Below are 21,512 nucleotides of genomic sequence, written 5' to 3'. Positions count from 1 at the left end.
GACAGCTACACTCGGGTGTCCACTCAATACCACTGTAAAATGTAGATCAACAGAATGCTTCAATGAACTGGAACTCGTTACCTCTAATTGCTTCTCTCACTTCTCTTCTGGATGTTCCTCTGATCCCTCAGCCACCACATTTCAACAGCAAACACACACACAGAGAAAGTCAAGTAATATCAGAGACGGGCAAATTAACTAAGAGATTTCCAGACAACCAACACATCTGCCCTTCCCTTTCACTTCATATAAAAACTAAGGTTTGCTGAGTGCCACAAGTCAAGTCAGCAGCATAGAGTGATAGGTTTTAAAACACCTTCAACTAATGTGATTCCTAACATTTTCCAGAGGGGCAGAGGTTTCTGTGCAGCCAACCAAACGCTGCTAACGACAGGCTTTATTTTTCCAATCTAACAGGGGTATGTCCTTCAGCAGCAGTTTCCAGGGGGCCACAGACCACACACAGAATCCTGTTCAGATCTGTCTCAACTTCAGTTTAGCTTCCCTATCTCTAGTGCAAATGAAGCAGTTGATTTATTTTATTTTACTGCTGCCTCCTTTGCATCTCGTGAGTTCTGGTACTCCTGCTGCCACCAGGCTCACCACAGCAGTCACTGAAAGCACAGTCCCAGTAAAGCACAAAGCCAGCACAGGAACACAGCTGCTAAACCTTCAGTGACCAGCACTTCTTTGAGACAACCTTGACCACAGAGGTGCAAACCCCCAATGGAGAAGGGCAAGGCAGGGACCCTGCTTGCTGGTTCACTGGGAGGAACAGCTGGCAGAGGGTATTGCACAGGATGTACCTGGGAGCTGCTCCAAACTCAGCTAGGTGAGCAACCTTTCCAACATGCAAGGGAGAGACCAGGCTTCCTGCAAAATACCAGAACGCTTGTATTTCTAAACGGGAATTCTGAAAGGAAAAATAAAAACCTTATGTCTACAGCTGGTACACATATGCAGAAGGAAACCATCTCCAGTAGAGCCAGACCTCTCTTTGGCCAACCTCACAACTGTGGCCATCACCTTTGAACACAAACCTCTGGAATCTACAGAAAAATACTGAGAGAGCCGGGAGGAGTACATGCAGCATACTTCAGTCGGGCTTTCCATTTTCCTGAATATGGCAAGAAAAGAGCCAACAGTAAAGCACTCTTAACAACTCTAAAATCCCAACTTTCAGCCTGTTTGCCAAAGGTTTTCTTTGAACCGGAGATTTTCTAAGTGTTCCCAGACTGCGTCAAGTCTAACTCATAACATTCAAATATTAAAAAAACAAAGGCCAAAAGCAAACAGAGAAACAACAACAAACTTAGAGGTGATTCATTACATCTCATCACATCAGCAATTCTCTGTCAAAACAGCATCCCAGAAAACCTCATCCTGGATCCAAGGCAGGGGTCAGCTTCGATAGATTGGAACTTCGCTTCTTTTACTGTAGTATCTTGTATCCCTTGCATTGCTCTGCATCTCTTTACAAAGACAGCCATGCCATGAAAAATAAGAGGGAGGAAAAAGCTAACCTGATTACACAGCTTTTCCACAATTTACTGGAACGAGATGTTCTCTTCTGTAAGATTTAAAAATACAGACTTCCAAAGGGTCCCTCACAGCACAAAAGCTTTTATTCACTGGCCCCTTCTCGACTACAATCCCAGTCAGCCCTCTCACTTGTAAACCCAAACCTACCTAGAAATTATCAGCAGACCAATTTCTTGCCATCCTCTGGAGCACCACAAACAGGCCACAGCTTGAGCAAGGATACTGGCTGTCATGAAGCACCAGTCATGTCCCCACTCTCCCCTTTCTGGGGCACGCTGCAGTTCAAGGTTTCCAGTCACTGTGCTGGAAAGGAGTCAGGCTGGTAGAGGGTGTCACAGACCATCTTCTGGCTCACGGTAGGATGAGAAACTGCAGACTTTCCTGTAGAGCAAAGACTTATCGTCTGTTACATCATCGTTTAGTCACAGGGGACTGATCTCAACACCACTAGTCATCTTTATGAACCCTGTGCAGACATGGCTGAATGACACACAAAGTCACCACTCATTGCTGCCACTAAAGGTTTATGTGGACTGGGCAAGGCACAGACCACAGCTGCATTAACTGTCTGTCCTGACCACTTGGCCACACTCATGGCTGCAAGAAGAGTAATTCTCCCAAATACTCAGGGATACTGAGCACACAAGTCATTCATGAAAGAGGAACAAGGATCAGCTCTGTTCACGCCTTACATCTAATTCCACCCATATATTATAACCAGGTGTAATTTTAATTTTCTAACCAAACTAGACCCCATAAAAAAGCTAAATCAAAATTCAGCTTGGGAACTGAATGAGGAGTTGATTAACTTATCCAACCCGATGCAAAGCAAAGGGAATGTATTTTAGTAACTTTGTCAGCAGTGTAAGCTGTCTGGTACACCTCTAGCACCTGGAAGGGGAAGACAAAAAGAGCACCATGGAATTACACCCTTGTCTGCAGTTTTAAAGAGAAAGGGACACTTCCCAGCTAGCCACAACACTTCTCATCTTTCATCATGCAAGGAATGGAGGAGGAGAGGGATTGTTGCAAGGGTACTTTCTCTTCCATCTGTGCAGCAGTCAGTGTTTTCTGACAAGAAGCAAATACAGCTGCATCAACAACTGCATTTCAGTGAAGTTTCACAAGTGACTTAGGCTAATATAACTTTCTTTTTTTTTCCTCTTCTCCCCTGTGCTAGGCATTATTTTTACCCAGATCAGCAAGCTGATCCAAATGATTCAACCATCCAAGTCAGCAAACAGAGCATGAGGTATTTCCTTACCAGTATTTATACAGTTAAAAAGCAGCAATACCTTTGGGACCCTTTACTTCCAAAGCTTACAAACCTATCCAAATACTTCCAGGTGACATTCCAGGTGGCATTTGACTTTTGCCATTTATGGAACAGAGGGAGCTAAAAACCAGCAGTTCCTGGTAGACCTTTTCCTCCCACGCCACGATTAACTGAAATATGTCCCAGAAGCAGATAGCAGCCATGATCCGATTTGTCCCAATCCCAACTCAAGCAGCTTTACACCACCCTCCTAACAAGATCAGCACTGGCCAAACACCATTTATCCGGCCTGATCAAAGATGGATTAGATAATGAAACCCTAACTGCATAAACTGTCTGAGCATGCTGGCCTGAGACAGCAGTAAACAAGAAGCCCAGCAGATTTAAGGGCTACTCAAAGCTTTTAGGCACCCTCTGCCCCAAGGTCTTAATAACTAGCTACTATCTTATCTTCCTTTGGACTAGTTTTGATATGTCGCACTAACAGACTCCCAAAAAATCTATTAGTTTTACAGCTACATTAGTAATTTCTACAGCTAAATGATTCTACAGCATTACACGCTGTGTTTATACCGTGAGCCACTGGTAGGTAGGGGTTATGCAAAGAAGAAATGGTGGTGGGCATGGCATTCCGTGATTCCTTGCTATCAGCCCAGAGACACGAGGTCACCAAGTTTACACAGCAATAGCCTGTGGCTCTGGAACAGGAAGTAGAAAATTGACAGGATCTCCAGGAAAAACAAGGTACAACAGTTGCTGGTGTTATTTCCAGCTTTCAGAAAGCCTCTAATACATATGAGAGGGAGAAAAAAAAAACATCAAAGAATAGGCTCTTTATTCCTCCTGTAAGCATTACGTACAGTTAAACATAGAGGATTTACTAAAAAGAACCCGTTATTCTAAAATAAGGTACTTCAAAAGAAGGCACTATCTGAACAGAAATCCGCATGATAGGCAACCTTGTGTTTTGTCTTTTAAGTAAAAAGATGACGAATTTCCCAAACATTAAAGAACACATTTTTCCTATCTCTGATATTATTTGTAAGTTTGTCTTAAAATTTGGTACTGCTTGCGTGCAGACATGAGAAGATTCTCCAAATATATAAACTACAGTCTTTAAAAACTAAAAAAAGTCAAGGGAAAATACTGAACATAGAATCACAGAATGGTTTGGGTTAGAAAGAACCTTAAAGATCGCCTAGATCCAAATAATGGTACACATTTGTAAATATATACATACAGACATACATGTTTATTTTCATCTTTTATAATAAAAGGACTGAAAAATCTTTTCCATATATAAATACATATGGAAAGATTACAATTACACTAAGAATGCCAAATAAGTACAATATGGGTGCCCTAATCTGAAAAATAGCTACACCGACTACAGACGCACTTAAAAATTGGACTCTAGTCGTTGCACCTCACCTAATTTCTCCACTGCTTCCCACTATCTGATACAGAAATAGACCCCAACTTTCTGCTAGTTAATTCCACAATCAATCCCTAGTATCATGACCACCAGCACTACACACTGCTGCACACACACACTGTTGCAGCCCCATGGCTGAACGCTGCAATCTTACTATCTTGCATTATTCATTGAACAGACAACAAAGCACTTTTAAATGTAAATATAGGAGGGGAGTCTTTTATCTGTAGAGAAATTTCACCCATTTGCAATTAAAAACAAACAAAAAAAATCAGACTTTTGCTAAACCAGTCCAAATCCCTTCCTAGGCAATTTTCAGTTGATTTACCCCAGTTTACGTCAACAACAATCAGTTAAGCCACTATATACAGGGTAAACTGGTGCATCTTCTGTAACTACACAGGACCTCTGCCTCAGTTCAACTCTGAAGAGCTGGAAGAATTTCATGTCACCATGTTTGTGCACTCATTCATAACTCCTAGCAAGACACACCGTATAAACACTCCTTCGATGCTGAGCATCTTTCTCCTTGCAATTGTACACATTGCCTGAGTCATACTTGAAACCTACATGTGGGAGAACACACTACTTCAAGGGATAAAAGAGCACAGCAGGATTTTCACTGGCTCGTGGGAGAGCACAAGCAGCAGCACTTGGATGCGAAGCTCCAGCAACCGCTCAGGCCACACCATCACACTGGGGAAAACATGATGCTGTGGGGTGGAGAGACCACCATGAAAGACTAAACATCAGACAGAACCACAAACAAAACCTTCCTGCTGCAAGCAGGAAGAGCAATTCTAGAACATGAAAACTGGGGACAGCCTGGGAAGTAAAAAGGGAAGAGCGTTGGCCAGTATTTGGCATCTTGATGAGAAGCACCATGGAGAGAACAGGATGCTTCCCTTGGAAAGCCAGGAGCACTTACCAACCCGAAAAAGGGCGAGAAGAGAAACAAGTTCAGATGAATAAATCACGCTGCTTCCAAAGAGCTTTGACATATTCATCACGAGAGACACAAGCAGAAAAGACCAGTGCAACTGCCATAATAAAACAATCCTCCACAACTCCCAAACAAAGGGAGGCAGAAACACCTTGGCAGCATCACCCCACAAACACAAAGGCCAATGCACCTGGAACAAGCGATGTTTTGGGGACGATCAAGCCGCGCTGGCAGAAGACGACAGAAACGCGGGATCCTGAACCAACCTAGAAGACGCCCCACTACTCCGCTTCTCCCCCTTCCCAGGCAGCACCTTGGGATTTCTCCTAACACAAGCCCCAAGCGCCGCGGGCAAACCCGCTGCCGCTGCCCCGCGCCCGGCCCCCGACACCGGCGGCCTCCCCGGGCTCCCCGGCGGTGCCCGAGCGCCGGACCCGGCGGCGGCTCCCCCAGGGGGCCCGCGCCGCCCGCCGCACGTGCTGGGCTGCGCCCCCGGGAGCCGCCCGGCTCGGGTCGGGGAGCCCGAGGGGACTCGCCTCGCTGCCCGCGGGGAAAGGGCCGCACGCCCGAGCGCAACGCGCCGAATCCCGCAAACCGAAATCCAACGCGGCCCGGCCGGCCGAGCCCCGGGGAGGGAGAGCCGGGGACGGCCCGGCCCTGCCCGCTACCTGCATGCCGCCGCCGTCGGCCTCCGCCTCCGTCCGCAGCCGCTTGCTGTGGCCGCCCTCCGCGCCGTCCCCGCCGGCCATGGGCTGCTCCAGCTCCGGCTCCCGCTTCACGCCGCGGGCGGACCCCGCGCCGCCGCCGGCCAGGAGCTGCGGCTGTGGCTGCTGCTGCGGGGGCTGGCCGCCCTCCGCCATCCGCGCCGCCGGAGCCCCGGCCGGTCCCCCGCCGCGATCGCCCGCTCTGTCACCGCAGCGCCCGGCGCTGCCGGGGAAGCGGGAGCAGCAGGAGGAGAAGGACGGCGGCGAGCCCCGCGCCGCGACCGGAGCAGCAGCGGGCGCGCCGGGCTCCGACCCACCGGAGCGCCTCGGTCACGGGCTCGGCGGCGGCTGGGGAGGGGCCGGAGCCCCTCGGCAATCTCCGGAAACGCCACCGGAGCAGCGCGACCCCCGCTCGGAAACCTTCGGCGGTGCCGGGCGGGGCGGGGCGGGGCGCGGGCGGAGCGTGGGGCGGGGCGGGGCCGCCGCGGGGCTCCGGGCGCCGCGGAGCCGCGCGGGGCGGCGGGAAATGGCCGCTCGGCCGGGCCGGCCCGCGGCACCGCGCTCCGCTGCCGGGCTGCGCCCAGACCGCCGCCGGTCGGGCCGCGGCCGCCCCGTGGGGGCCCGCGGTGGCTGCGGCACCCCCGGAGGGGCTGCGGCGGTCACGTTGGCCGTAGGAGTGCGGGGCACCCACCCCTCGGGCAGAGCCGGGTCCCCCGTCGGTGGCCGGCTTGGTCCCGGCCCGGCTGGCGCAGGGCCGCCTTTCGGGGTGAGGTTTCCGCAGCTCTCCCAGTAAGGAACTGAGGCGAATCTGGGGTGATGGGTACTGGCTTGAACCCCCGCTTCAGGAGCATCCAGCAGCAAGGGATGTGCTGCCCAGCTCCGAAGCTCCGTATCCTTGCTCAGCACAACCTCACATCACTCTGCCTTGTGTTCTTTCCAGCCTTCTCCAGGCCTCCTCCGTGCACCTCACTCCAGGGCTCACCTCACGGCCCTAGAGCACATCTGATTTCTTGAGAAAGGGGCATCACTTGTTTCCTGTCCCTCCATGGGTTTCTCCTGCACTTTTATATATATATATATATATATATATGTATGTCTGTATGTATCCTCATTTTTATATGACTTCCAACCAAATGGAGACACCAGTCTGCAAGAACCCAAAGCCTGTTCATTGGCTGTTCTGTGTGTCTCCACGTTTTTGATCTTGAGGAGCAAATTCGGAATCCTCAACCAAAGCATAAACTTGATTTTATTATGCAGCTGCTATCTGGTAGCACTGAGGACAATGTCTGCTCTAGAATGAGGAAGGCATAGGCAGCCTGTATTGTCCTGAAAGTAGTCTGGAAGCCATGGCAACTTGATGGAGAACTAATCCACAGATCATAATACAAATCTGCGGTTGGCTTGATTATGGGATGGGAATCACACTCTACTTCTGCCTCCAAACTAAAAATGGAGTTGGTCGGTGTGAGTCAATGAACACTGAGGAAGCCTTTCTTGACTTTTCTAATATCACCATGTGTAACAAAGCCTGGGGACCAGTTAGATTGTCTTAATGTTCCATAGTCCCTGTACATGCTACATCTGTTGATCTTCATGAAATTATAGAGCCTTTGGTTTTGAGTGACAGTTACCATACGTGACTCTAGTCTTCCCTTACACCACATTTTTTCTCATCCAAAAATAGTTTTCAAGGCCATGTTGAAAGCTATTTTAAGTGGTATGTTTTGTGCTGAGGTGCCAGCTTGTCTCCTCCAGTGACGGGGGAAATCTCTTTTTTCAAAATGACTACAAATCCCCACAGAGTGGCAGGCACCCAGAAGACAATTACATGCAGCTTTTGTCTGCTCACCCACCAAGGGTAAACACATGTCTCATTCATCTTGACTGGGTTTGATAAAATGAGCCAGACTGTCAAACAACATTGAAGGAACATGTTCAGTCCACTCTTGGCTTGGAAAGAAGCTGAATTCTCATGACTGGGACGCTGCTCATACAGAGAAAAGCATCATTCCTGTATTTGTCTTTCTGCCCTAATTTTGATAAGGGGTTCTACATGAAGGGTCCAGGTTAAGGTATTGCCTGTGAGGAGCTGCAGAAGGCTTCAACCTTCAGATGAGTTAGGAATGAACAATTTGGAGATAAATCTGTATGTGCACTTGGGAGCACTCCTCTCACTGTGGTAACTGAGTGTCTGATGCTTCCCTTGGGGATATCAAAGAAAGGAGTCGCTTTATGGTGCCCAGCCTCCATTTTTCTCTTCACCTTCTCCTAACCCCATTTTCACCATCTCCTGCCATGCAGGTGCCAAAGGTGCTGCCAGTTCTCCCTTGCATCCTATGTGAACACGGTCTGTGCCACAGAGCAGCTCCTGGCAGAGCTGGCAGTGCCATAGGCACATCCCTTGGCAAGGCATTTTTGGCTGGCTGTGGTCTGCAGCCCACCAGGGGAGGAGCCAGGACCACCACGGAGCACAAAGCACCCTCGGTTATGGTGCAGGTGAACAGAGCTGAGGGGGGTACTGTGCCCTCCTACCAAAGTGACCTGCAGCTGCCACCACCCTGCTCTGTGCCATTGCGAGCTTTCTGACATTACTGCCGTGTTACTGTGTATTACTATTTATCCAGCTCTTTCCATTTCCTCTTAAAATAAGATTAATTAATTTATCTTCATGGTATGTTTGTTGGTTTGGTATTATCCCCATTTAACAGATGGGATATGAGGCATTCCTGAAGTCACAAAAAAGCTTTTGAGCTGAGACACAATCTTAATCCCTTGATTTCCTTTCACACAACCCAGCTGCCTTTTAGGTATTTGTGTGTGACATCTGAGACATACTAAACAGACAGCTGACTCCTCTGTTAACCCTTCCACTGCTGCACAGCACTCTTGCCAAAGGCTCCTATGTGCTGTGATTTCGTGGATGAGTTTGCAGAGTGCTCACCAGTGCTTTGTCTTTGTCAGATCAAAGAGAGGCAATCCTAAGAAATGTTATCCTTGCAGAGAGCTCCCAGAAGCTGGCATGAAGAGTGTATCTTTCCTGAACAGATTCCCATCATTTTAGAATAAAATTGCTGTGGTTTCCTCCCCCCAGAAGGATACCTTCTGAAGAGATTCCTTGGAGAAACATGTGCTGGTGTCTCCCACTGGGCTGGAGATCAGGTGGCATCAGGATGCCGGGTGTGAAACATCTATGGAAGTACAAAGGGCTGGGTCCCAGAACGTGCTTGAATGGAGCAGAGGCAGTGACTCAGGCAGGTTCTAAGGCACAGGCATGATGAGAGGCACAAACTCACTCATTAGTCTTTGACCCAAAGGCATAGAATTCATTCCAAGACACTTCAAAGCAAATCTCTCCTCTCCACCACCACAACTGAGAACTGTTTCTTGCTGCTTCCATCATCTACACACGATGTCTCACCTTGCTGACCAGCTCCCTCTTGCCCTTTCAGCCTCCAGCAGCTTTGTTCCTCTCCTTCATGGAGGATTTTGTCTCTCTGCTAAGCAGGTCAGGTGGGACCTAGTGCCTTGCCCAACCCTGCTCATTCCTGCTGTTTCTGTCCAGTCAAACAAACCTCTGAAGCCAAATGCTCTTCCTCCTCACAGCAGTACTCCCACGGGTAATGAAGTGCCGCCAAGGTAAAGTTTCAGCCTGGACTTTAGCCCTGGTTTCGCGGGAAGTGGCGATGGAGCTTTCCATAGTAATGAGTGTGGGTAAATGTTTCTTCTTCCTTATCTCAGGCCAGCAATTTGCTACAAAATTTTACCAGCAGAAGCTGCCTTTTCTTGTAACCAATGAAGACATAGCTAAAAATACATAACCTAAATCAGCAAAATCCAAAGACCTTGTCACCTGGCCCAAACCGTGTGCCAGGAGGATGCCAGTGCCCAGGCAGTGGCAGGATGCCAATATCAATATGTCACTGTGACGCAAAGGTGCTGGCAGCTGTCAGTCACTGCATCAGCACCCACAAGGCACCCGCTCTTTTCCCAGTGCCACCTCTTGCAATGAGGACACCTGGCTTCAGCAGACACCTCCAAGCACCTCGGCACTCCAGCAAGGCAGCATTGTCAGCAGCTGGGAAACTACCAGAGAGCTCAAAGCAAAACTTTCCTAACTCATTTTCCTGTTTCCTGCAAACATCGCTGCGGCACATTTATTGTTGCTGTTTGCTTGGTCTGTGGTTCTGTGGGGCATCAGGCTGTACAACAGGTCTGGCATTTTAGGTGTCCTGATGCTGCTAAAGCAGGATGGCACCTGCAGCGCAGATGCAGTTACCTGCATGGATGCAATTAGCATAAAAATGCCATCTGTCTGCACTGCTTATGCCTGGGGGGGATAGGGAATAAAGTGGGTCCTTCAGCACTTCTAACATGAAAGGGCATCCCACTATATCCCAGCAATGTATAAGAGCAGAATGGTGTGTGAAGAACATATCTGGGAAATGAAAGGTCTCTTGTTTTCCTGTTGAGATGACAGGGCTGACTAGATAAATAAGACCAAGATAAAGATAAACAGTGTGAGCCACAGAGGTACCACAGGGTACCTCCCTTCATGGGGGCACAGACCAGAAGAAGAAAAACCTCATTGGCTCTCCCCTGTCTGCTGGGTGCCAGAGATCCAGTACCGGGGAAATACCCAGCACTTATTCTCCTCGGCTGCCTGTCACGAGTGAGCGAGAGGCTGCTGAAGGCTGCAGCCCACATCAATGGGCCAGCAGTGGCAGCTGTTGATGCAGTCCTCCAGTGGCGTAGCTGCACATCTCTGGCCGTGTCTCAGAAGCACCTCAGGGTTGTGCCACCCTCTCCTCTCTCAGACATGAGCCTGCAGCAGCCTGACATTACTATTCAGCTTACACGGGCACAGAGACAAAGAGAGAGTACAAATCATTATTTGCAACTGTGCATTTCCAAATAGGCTGGAGGCCGCACAGCTTGAGAAGGGCAAATGCCCTGCTGGAGGCAACATTCATTCCTGGTGTAACAGGCAGATAGAGCAAAGGACAAAGCAAAACATTCTCTGTGGTGGCTGGGCATGTCATGAAACAGAACAGGGCTTATCATGTAACTCCTGTTCATTTTCAGTGAAGCACCCTGTTTGTTAGGGCCCTTTAGCTGCAACTCAATTTACTACAAGGCTGATCCCTGGAGTCGAGGCTGATTCTTCCTCCCTAATTGGTTTATTGAAGAGCTTCTGAAAGTGCATTCTTACCCACAAAATGCCAAACTAAGCTGGTCCTTAACAGGGCTCACTGCACAAGAGGAGCTGTCTCCCAGCGCAGAGAATAGCTTGCAGATATTTTCTGCAGCAATCTCGGTATCACCTTTCACTTCTGTGACTGATTCAGGGATAAAGAAAGGGTGTGTGGTTGAAGCTGGCCCACACCCTGATGTTTCCCAGCTGTTCAAGCCTTCCCCTGAGACATCCGCCATCTGTGCAAATTACAACAGCATGAATTATGCCTCGGGATCCAAGCCACAGAAGTGTTTCCAGGATTGCTCCAGCTTTTCACTATTCCAAACATTTTGCAGGTCCCTCCTCTGCTGCTGCTAAAGTTTAATCTCTTTGTATCTGCCACGCTCACAGTTTTCCAGTTCCATTCTGTATATTTTCCTTGGTCTCAACTTCCAACTGAAATTTCCACGTGTCCCCTCGTACTTATTCAACTTTCCAGATCACGGCACATCCATTATAGATGACTCCACCTGCTGGCTATCCAGCAGTCCAGCATTTGCATCGCAGGGACTGTGAGACGCAGTACTACTTACTCGCATAAACATGACTCCAAAATCGTGCCCTGAGATTGTACATTTGATGTAAAAGATGGTCAATTTTCCTTCATGTAGAAAAGTGCTCTGTGAATTTATGGTAACATTGTACCAATAAGCACTTGCAATCTGATTTTACCCTTTCATAATGCTATTTGCTGTTGATACAGCACAATTTCAAATAAGATTTGAAAACATATTTTTCCTTTTTTTTTTCAGTGTGATTTCTCCACTCTAAAAATAGTTACTGCCTCTTTGGCTTCAGATCCAAATTAGAAAATGGTGGTAAAGCACAATAAATACTCTGTGTATGAGCCAAGAGGATATTTATAAAGTAAGTCAACCTCCAATTTATAAAGAAAATCCCCCATGTATACTAAGATTTCAGATAAACTCCCAATGCGTGCAGGCACACAGAGCCAGCTGGGTCAAGACAACTGACTCTGCAAGAGCGGAAGAAATCCTTCGCTTGTGATTCAGCGTGACATTTTAGCACTTGCTTAACTTTAAGCATGAGAAATATCATTGCAATCAATGAGGTTATTGACGTCCTCGTGGACAAGGCGAGGACTCTGGTGCCTGTCCCTTGCACACATCCAGAGCAGCTCTGCAAGTCGCAGGCAGGGAAGCTGCCTACATCTCTCTCAGAAAACATCTGTCTGCCCTGCTGATTGCCAGTGCTCTCCTATCCCCAAGAAGATGAAATTATTTCAAATGCAATTTGTAGCCCCCCTTGGAAAAAAAAAAAAGGCTAAGCCTCTCACCCGGAATCGTCCGAAATCCAGACAACACATAATCCACTACAGGAAATATAAATGCCTAATGCAATTTTATAGGCAGCTGGAGGGTGCCAAGTTTGCTAGCCCACACGATAGGTTGTGGATTTCTCTGTGGAAAACAAAAAAAAAAAAAAATTAAAAAAAAAAACAGGCAGGGAGAGGGCTGGACTATAGGCTCCCCTCAGTGATCCTCAAGCCTTGGGAACTTCAGCTGTGGCTGCTGGCAAGAAGGGGCCGCTAATCCCACAGTCTGTAACAACCAGAAACACAGCCATATTTAGTCATGTTTTCCAGCCCCTTCTCCTATTCCTGCCTGCTGAACAGCCATTTGGAAGGTGGTCAGGGCTAGAGATTCAAACCAAAAGGAAACGTTACCAGCCCATGCAAAATTCTGAAAGGGATATCCACAGCTCTGCGAAGCTGATGATAAAACTGTGGTGGAAATCCCTGCCTGAGTGACACTGGAGCTGGCCAGGGATAGCAGCCCTGTGCTGTAGGGTCTGGCTGACCCAGAAACTGGCTGTTTGACTCAGGATTACCATCTCATGCTGGCCACTCCCTCCAGAGACTTGTGTCTGACTTTATTAATACCACTTTTCTTCATGCAACTCAGATGGAGCTTAGGTGGTTTGGGTAACACGGGTTAAATATGGAACAGGGAAATCACCACAGTCTCCCAAGTAAGTGCTGTAAATTCCAGCAATTTATGACACAGGGGAAAGCTGGAAGCAGTCTGAGTGCATTCTTCAGCAGTGAGAAGGCACAGGTAGGGCACCCAAATAAATGTATTTGTGGTATGAGGCTATAACCATGCCGTTCTGGAGGATTCACTGCAGTTTTATCTCCTGGACCTGCTTACGCTGATTTTTAAAGTCTTTTTCTCCCCTTGATATCCATTTTCCAGCCACCAGCCTGTTTGGGTGCCCCATCTGTACAGCTCTTACCTCATACACTTACCAAATACACGTTGTATTTGACCTCAATACTGAGTTTCCTCAGTTTGTTGGATTTATTTAGAGGTTACTTACAAAACTCCTGTGACAGACTTTATGCAGGGTAACATCCTCGTTCTACTTGATGCAGACCTACACACACATGGCAGTTTAAGCCCATATGTAAATGTATATGCACATCTGTGCTCACACACACTCTTGTGCACACACATACGCAGAAAGGTTTAAGAAAGCCTCAGTACTGCTCTTTTCTGCTCCTCCAGGAGCTGCTTCCTGCAGGCTGCTCACCCCTCGTCCCCCTCATCGGTGCCTCTCCCAGGGCCTCCATCTCCTCCAGCTGCTCACCCCGCCTGGAGGGGGCTGCTCTGGCCACCCACCACCAGGCACGGTGCCAGATGCTGGGTCCCAAGGGAGCCTCCTGGGATCTCCAAGAGCCTCCTGCTGTTAAAAAGTCGCGAGGATTTGGGGGCACATCCTCCACTTGCCTCTCCCGTGCAGCTTCCTACTGACCTGGACCGATGGGAACCCAAACGTGGATGCGTGGAGTGGCAGGGGCCGTCTGTCCCCACTGCCACTCCCTCACCAGCATTCCTGAGTCTGCTCCAGCAGGCCGGCCCCTTGGAGTTGCTTCCCCGCCCGGCATCCCCCAGCCCTCTGCTTTTGTGATTTGTCTTTTCCTCCCCTTTACTGCAGCAGGAACTTTCCCTTGGGAGACATTAGTAGGGGAAGGGAGAGGAGGAGAAATGAGAGCCAGAAGTTCAGATGGTGAGCAGGAGCGAACTCACCCCTCCACTGCCAAAACCTCACTGAAAGCTCCAGAACTACCGGGAGTGTGAGCCTACAAGCCAAGGGCTCACTGCCCTGCCTCTGCTCAGCCCTCTTCTTCCCCACAACCCACTGAGGTCTCTGCAGTGTACCCCAAATCCCTCTGCAGCATCCCCAAAATCCCTGCCGGGCTGCCTGTGGCTGTCCTGAGCCCAGAGCTCTGCTAGCACAGACATCAAGCCAGGTAATCCCTTCCATAAACTGCTCAAGCTCCAACTAAAACCACTGTTAAAGCAGTTTCCAGCTCCTCCATGGCTGTGGGGCAGCTGCTTTAGAATTAGTTTATAGCAAAGCTCTCCCTTTCACATAAAGCTATTACCAAGCTGTTGCTTTGTTTTAAAGCAATCCCCTCACACTGCCAGCTCTGTGCTGTGATTGAGTGCCAGCTTAGGTGTCACAGCACCAAACCAGTCAGAGGCAGGGCAAAAAAATAAACTTCCCTCAAGTGCTTTAGCACTCAAAGGATACCTGAGAGCTGTGGGATCCCCAACCTTCAGAAACAAGCCCCTGCTGCAGCATGCAGCCAGTAATCACATTTCATCCTGGCACAGACAAATTCCTTTTGCACTTCCTCCCTGCTGCCGAGCGCAGCACGCTCGCCCCGGAGAGCGAATTATAATCAAGCTCAGCGGGGCTCATAATCAACACAGGTAAGTACACATCGAGTCTCGCTGTGCTTCGGAAATAAATAAGGCAGCCCCTTTCACCTGCTCTATCGTCGTTAATTCATCTCTTTCCTCCAGCTTTCAACCCACAAGAAATTTCTTCAGCTGAAACCATTCTTCATTAGTTCTCTGAAATACTTAATTTTTAAACGCATCCCAGCCCATCAGTCACAGCTGGTATTCTTCTCCATCCACACTTTCCACGCCATCCACTAAGGAAGTAATTTAGCAGCAGGATCCTACCAGATCTACCAGATCCTCATGTCCCCAGATTTTACTTCTTTTTTTTTTTTTTTTTTTTTTTTAAGAGGACAGAAGTTTAAATTGCAGAGCAGGAATTGCCATGAGCACTTATTTTCTGTGAAATGTTGTGCTGTGACTGGCTCTGGCATCAAAGGACTTGCTGGGTAGTTCAGAAAAGACAGGAGAGGAGAAAAAAGAGAAAAAAGAGAAAAGACAGTAAATATTTTATCTATTCACTGCTCAAGAAAACCAGAAAGCAGTAGCATCAAAACCATGTGGGAGCAATCCCTGGCACAGTAACCACCCAGGTTAGCAAGAAGGGCTGTGCCAGTTGCAACAGAAAAAGAAAAGGCAGAATCCAGAAGCTAAGCAGGTAAAGGGAACAAATTATATCAGAGCAAAATTTTCCTGCCTGTGCAACCCATCTCTGCTGCTTGGTTCACTCTCACCCGGCAGCTCACGCAGGACAGGTCAGCCCTGCACACACCGGATTGTCCCCAGTTTCAGCAGGGTGAGGAGGACACATGGCTGGCAGACCTGGGAGCGGGTGTCTGTGATCCTCCCCAGCGAAGGTCCCTGGGCAGTGGCAATCAGTTTACCCCCAGCCTAAACAGGAGCCTAAGGGCTTCTTTTGTGACACCAGCAGTGGGGTTACCTGCCTGCATAGAGGCAGGGGCCCTGTTGGGCAGGCAGGAGTGTTGCTGGGATCAGCTGGAGGATTCTTAGGGTATCTCTGACCTGTGCTGGAGGAAATCAAGTGCAGAAGGGAGCTGTGGGCTCTTCTGGCTGGCCCCAGGGTGGATGAAAGTCCAACTAACCTGCTACAGTTCACAGGGAACGCTCTCTGCCTCGGTGGGCTGTCCCAGCAAGCGGGACTGTGACCAAGAGGCGCCCCATGGGCTCCCACCCCAGCACCTCTCACCCTTCTGCAGCACAGCCAAGGCTCTGCCGGCCAGGAGGAGAGCGCTGGCGTTTCCAGTCCGGCTCTTCCCGCCACGGCGCCTGCTGGGACGTGTTTGCTTATTCCACCCCGGTGGCCAGGAAAAGGCTTTGTTTGACAGGGGAAAACGCAGCCAGCTGCCCACAGCAGTGCTGCTGCCCACACACACCTTGCCAGCAGAGAAATGAGCCTGGGGAGCCTCCCACCAGCACTACCCGAGTGCCTCCCGACTTCATGGCGGCCTGCAAACACAGATTAACTTTCCTGGGAAATGACAGAATCCAGCTCATGCTTTCTGTTAGGAGTGAATGTCCCATGACAGTTTATTTTAATCATCTTGCTGCTTTTAATAGTTCGTGGCAGTGTCGTGAGGCAGCCTCTCCTGCTGGGCAAGCCGCAGGTACTGCAGCCCTACGGAGAGCAGGCATCCTCTAGCACAGCTCATAGAGGTGCCAGGGGAATGAAGAGAGAAGATTTGGGGGGACTGATCTGCCAGATCCTGGACAGCAGAGCAGGGAACAACTGCTCTGTCCACCCAGGGGATCAGGACCTTGAAATCTTGCTTTGGAGAGAGGCTGCTTTGAAATGATCCTGCATGATAATCCTGGGCACAGCTCTTCCCCTGCCACATCCCATGTGCATGGAATGGGTGCCCACTTCCTCTCTCCATCACCTATCTCTTTGCTCCCAGGTTATGGGGGAGGAACCACAGAGAAGCTGCTATCTGGTCTCCCTCTGTGATTTTCTCCCTAATCGCCTTTCATCCTCTGCCCAAAGCAAACAACTCAGGTCCCTTCCTGGGGATGTGTTACCAGGCTTGGCTCATCCTCAGTGTCCCTCTACAGCTATTCTGTGTCTAGGGCTGTGCTATACCCTGTGAGAGGACCAGCCCTGCAGGGCATGCTGCACATGGTGACACATCCTTGGCCATTGGAATGCTGGTCCCATCCAGGTCCTGACACTTGCATTGGTGGCAGTGGGGCTGCCTGCTCAGCACCAGTCAGCCCCACAAATGCAAGTGCTGGGCCCAGCCCTGCTGGCTTTTCTGTTTAAGCAGCTCTGGGGCAGGGAAACGACCTCTGAGGTAGGTGGGGCTTTACTCCCAGTGTAATTTCCTCCTACGCTGTGGAGATACTCTGTGTTATCCTCCAGTGCAGCAGGGCTGCCAGGCGTGCTGGCCATCCCTACTCTGAACCAAATTCCTTGGCTGCAGCACAGAGAGGAGCACTTCCCTTAGCAAAGGAGAGGTCCTGGGATGCAGATAAATCCCCTCCAGCCTCACAGCAAGGGCCTGAATAAACACAGACAGCACAAACCTGGCACCTTTCCTCGTGTGGGGTACCACTGCCGTTTATCTGCAGATCCAGGCTGGAGCGTAAGCCACGTCCTTGAAGTTGCCTCCCAGAAACTTCCCAGGTGAGAGGGAAATGGTGAGCTGAGCTTCAAGCAAAAGCTGATCAAGAGCTTTGTCAGTGCCTTACCCACAAGGACACATCAGGGCAAGACAGCTGGGCATCTCGTGCTTCCGAAAATGATGAGCTGGCGAGCTGTGAGCTGCACAAGCACATCGACAGCCCACAGGATCAAAAGCCTGCACAGCAAATTGGGCTGTGTTACCCCATTAAAACCTGTGCTGATAACCTCAGCTTCAAAGGCTGCTGTAGTTCCTAGCGACAACATTTTAATACTTAGGCAAGCAGAGAGCCTCACCTGAGGCTGGAGCCAGTCTCTCCCCTGGAGCTGAGCTCCTTGCACCTGCACCAGCCACCAAGGAAGTTTGGGGAGGCAGAAACGGGGTCTGAAAGAGCCAGCTCCAACCCCGGATGGACTTGGCAGCACGGACACGGTGCATGCAGCCCCCCTGGCCTTCTCAGCTCCCATGGGGAAGTGCTGAGAAGGAAATGAAACAAGCTTTCAACACATGCGCACTGGCCTGGGCAGCCTACATCCGTCCAGCGGCTTGCAGGGCTGGGAAGTTTTGCCAGGGTCCTCTCAAATCCCAGGGACAGCCCAGGACTGAGTAAAGCATCTGGAAGGGAAGAACCTGGGCTAGGAGAAAGGATGCTTCCCTCACTGCTGCACCAGGAACGCCTCAGTGCCAGGAGTTTGGGGGAGGAAAAGTGAAAGGTGGGCTCAGCTCCGGCGCAATGCTGTTTCTTTATAAGGCAACACAGGGAGATGTTTCCCTGGATACAGTGGGAATGAAAAGCAGGAAGTTCCTTTGATCACAGCTCCAAGGGTTTGTTGTATTTTTTTCCTTTCTCCTTTTCTCCACCAAGTCATTGCTTCACCCACAAAGCTGGTAAAGGCTGCCCCACATCTTTTGGCTGCAAAGTGCAGCATCCCTGCACTTCCAGGCAATCTCTCGACTGGCACCACCACTCTCTGCCACCAGAACTTCACGTCTCATGAGACTTCTTCTGGCCACAGAGCTCTGCTTCAAGCTCAGTCTTGAATGAGCTCAGGGATTTGAGCAATGGCTCTTCTCCTAAAAAGGAGTCAAAGGAAGTGATCTATTTGTCCCGAGTGATACACCCTGCCACAACACCCACTTCCCTGAGATTCTGCACAAATTCCATCAGAAGTCAATTAGGGCTGTAGTGAATTAAGCCATTCACAGTGTAATTCCAGCTTAATTAGCAGCAAGCAACCACATTATGAGTAACACGGCATGCGAGGCCAACCACTCCATCATCATCAGTCCTCCACTTCCTCCCTTGCTCTTCCTCAGGGCTGGAGAGCTGAGCAATAGTGAAACTTCCAAGGCAGACTCTCCTGCAGGGCATGTGTCCCATGGCCTCTGCTGCCTGCGTGCACCCTCAGCTGCTGTAGGGGAGTGGAGAAGGCAACCTGTCCTCAATGCTCAGTCCAAAGAGGGGCTGTACTTTTACCTAATTGGCTTTTCGGCGTCCTTCTCTGGACATTTTACCCAAATGTCTCAGAGAGGGAGGCTGCTCCAGTGCAGGGAGTCGGCTCCCTGCACCTCTCCTCTCATGTGCCAGACCATCCTTGCTCAAGACATTTCACAGTTTGCTTTTCCTCTTGCTGCACATCTGCTCAGCCACTCAGGCTTGAAATGGTAGCAAGGATGGAGTTCACAAATTTAGGACAAAAACGGTTTTGGTTTGGTTTTTTTGCTATCCTTTTCCTTCTGCTTTTGCTCCCACTGCTAAAGCAGTAGTGGAAAGGCAAAATTAAATCCAAACAGACAGCAGTTATCCACTAGTACTAGTTCTCTGTTCTGGAACTGGGAATACTATCTCCAGCATCTCCAGAACAGGCTGAGCTGCCTGGCCTCTAGCTGGGCTGCAGCAGTCTGCATTTTATTTTCAGATCACTCAAACCACCGCTCTGATACCTCCCTTACACCCCCCAGGCACGGAAAGCTGCAGATTTCTACCTTAGTTCCCCCACTCCAGTGCCTGTCACTGAGGAATCCCACTCCACAGCCATTGAATCTGCACCCTCATTCTCCATTTTCATTAAGTGGTACTTGAATCAATTTGCAGAAGAAATGGAAGAGAGCTAAATCCTAAATCTGGCAGGTCAGTGCTGCTGTGCCCAGGAACCCAGCTGGAACTGGCTCTAATGGCCACTGTCCTTGCTCTGCCCTGGGGGAAGCTGCAGCAGGAGCAAGCAGAGCATGCAGCTCCCCAGGAAAGAAGGCTCTTTGCACGGGATGATGCTGCAGGTCTGGTGATTTACCTCCATTTCCCAGAGGCTGGGGCTGGGCTGGTTGCTCTGCCCCTCGGTTCTGCTGTTGCAATGGTCTGTGAGGGACACACTGGAACCTGAAACAATTAAATTTTTTTTTAGGGACCTTATTACATTTAATGATCTGGTTGCCAATCATTGTTCCCAGTAGAATGGCCCAGTGCAAGGACAGGAATGTTTCTAATCAGCTTCATCATCTCTTGCATCTCCTCAAAGTTTCTCTATGCCCTTCCCACCCATTCAGACTCTTCCAACCCCTGCTGGGATCAGCCCTGAGGCCAGAGGGTGCAGACAACAAACAGAGCTCCAGAAACAACTTCCAGGAACCAGTTTTCTGTAAGGCCCACAGAGAAGGTCCCAGCTCCGTCTCTTTTCCACTCTTATTACAGCCCTTGTAACCATTCACTTAGTCAGACCATCCCCAAAATCCCAGGAAAAACCACTGTGAAGCATTTACCAGGCTCTGGAGAGCCACAGAAGAGCAACTAACCTGAAGCCATGAGAATCTCCTAGCACAAGGTTGCACTCTGCAAAGCAGAAAATGGAGAGTAGGAGACTTAATTTTGTCCCTTCCATGGGGATGCACAAAAAAGTGGAAAGCTGAAGAAAAATACTATGCCAGTTAAAAAAAAAAAAAAAAAAAAAAGACACAAGCCTCTTTCCATCTTGCACAGGACAGAGCAGCAGCCAAGCAGCTCAAGGCTAAGGACACAAAAAACAGCCTGAGCCTAAAAGGGTCATCACACCACCAGCACACAGGTTCTGCTCTGGATCACTGCAGTGCCTGGCCAGCGGTGCCATTTCAAGTTGATCCTATGATGGGAAAGCAATTTCTATGCAATTTAAAGGGCACACTGGTCTCAGAGATACCCTGCAAGTTTCTGCAAAACACTCTGGAAAAAGATTGAGGCAGCTGAGCCAGTAACCTCCCAGATGACACTAAGTGCAGTCCTGTTTTTAACAGGCTGTATGCAGGACATCAGCACAGCAGTGCCTGTATTCCGCACATCATGAACCCACACCCATGCCTTAATCCCTATGCAGGCTTTCAAAAACTGCAGCCCATGTAACACCACTTCAAAAGTAGCTCATTCTCAACCGACCCTTTATAATGGGACTGCACCCACTTCTGCAGCAGCACATGGTTAACCGTGCCTGCTCCTTCTGCACTCCCCTTGGCTTTTTAAACTTCTACTTACACTGGAGTTTCTTAACGAGAAGACTTTTCCCCTCCCAACATCTGGTTAGACAGAAACGCCGCCCTTTGGGAGCAGCAGCCACACGTGCTCCCCAGGGAAGGAGTTTCCCATAAGCTGCACCCTCCCCGCTCCTTGTTTGCCGGCACTGCCCTGGCAGCAGCCCCTGCTGGCAGCACAGCCCCCTCATGGTGAGCGCCAGCGCCTCCTTCCCCAGCGCTGCCACCCAGGCCCGGCCCAGCCCCGACCGCAGCTCCCAGCTCAGACTTTCTCAGCAAGGTCTAAATCTCGGCCAGCACGGGATGGGAGGGATGGGCTCGGGCTTCGGAGCTGCTGGGCTTGCACTGCAGCTTCTCATGCCCTGGCTGTAGGACCAGAATGCACTTGGGGCACTGCAAGGGGCCAGAAAGACCAGAATATGGGCACAAATTTCTTATTCAATTTCTGGCAAAAATGTAACAAAAAGCAGAGTTTCCAGCCGCGCAGGGTCTTCACTGCACCGAGGGAAGGGCAACACACACTCACGAC

General features: G+C 49.8%; 1 protein-coding gene across 5 annotated transcripts in view; it reads right to left on the bottom strand.

The window, feature by feature from the left end:
- RBFOX2 (RNA binding fox-1 homolog 2) overlaps window positions 1-6,071 on the bottom strand; it is a 172,120-nt gene extending 166,049 nt beyond the window's left edge. For all 5 annotated transcript variants that reach the window (XM_039571694.1, XM_039571690.1, XM_039571693.1 and 2 more), the window contains exon 1: window positions 5,865-6,071. In XM_039571694.1, coding sequence (XP_039427628.1) covers window positions 5,865-6,056 — 192 coding nt within the window. In that variant the 5' untranslated portion in view covers window positions 6,057-6,071. The remainder of the gene's footprint in view (window positions 1-5,864) is intronic.
- Window positions 6,072-21,512: the final 15,441 nt, after the last annotated feature.

The sequence above is a fragment of the Corvus cornix genome, chromosome 1A (genome assembly GCF_000738735.6).
Source record: "Corvus cornix cornix isolate S_Up_H32 chromosome 1A, ASM73873v5, whole genome shotgun sequence".
NCBI lineage: Eukaryota > Metazoa > Chordata > Aves > Passeriformes > Corvidae > Corvus > Corvus cornix.
This window is presented reverse-complemented; position numbering and strand designations above follow the sequence as displayed.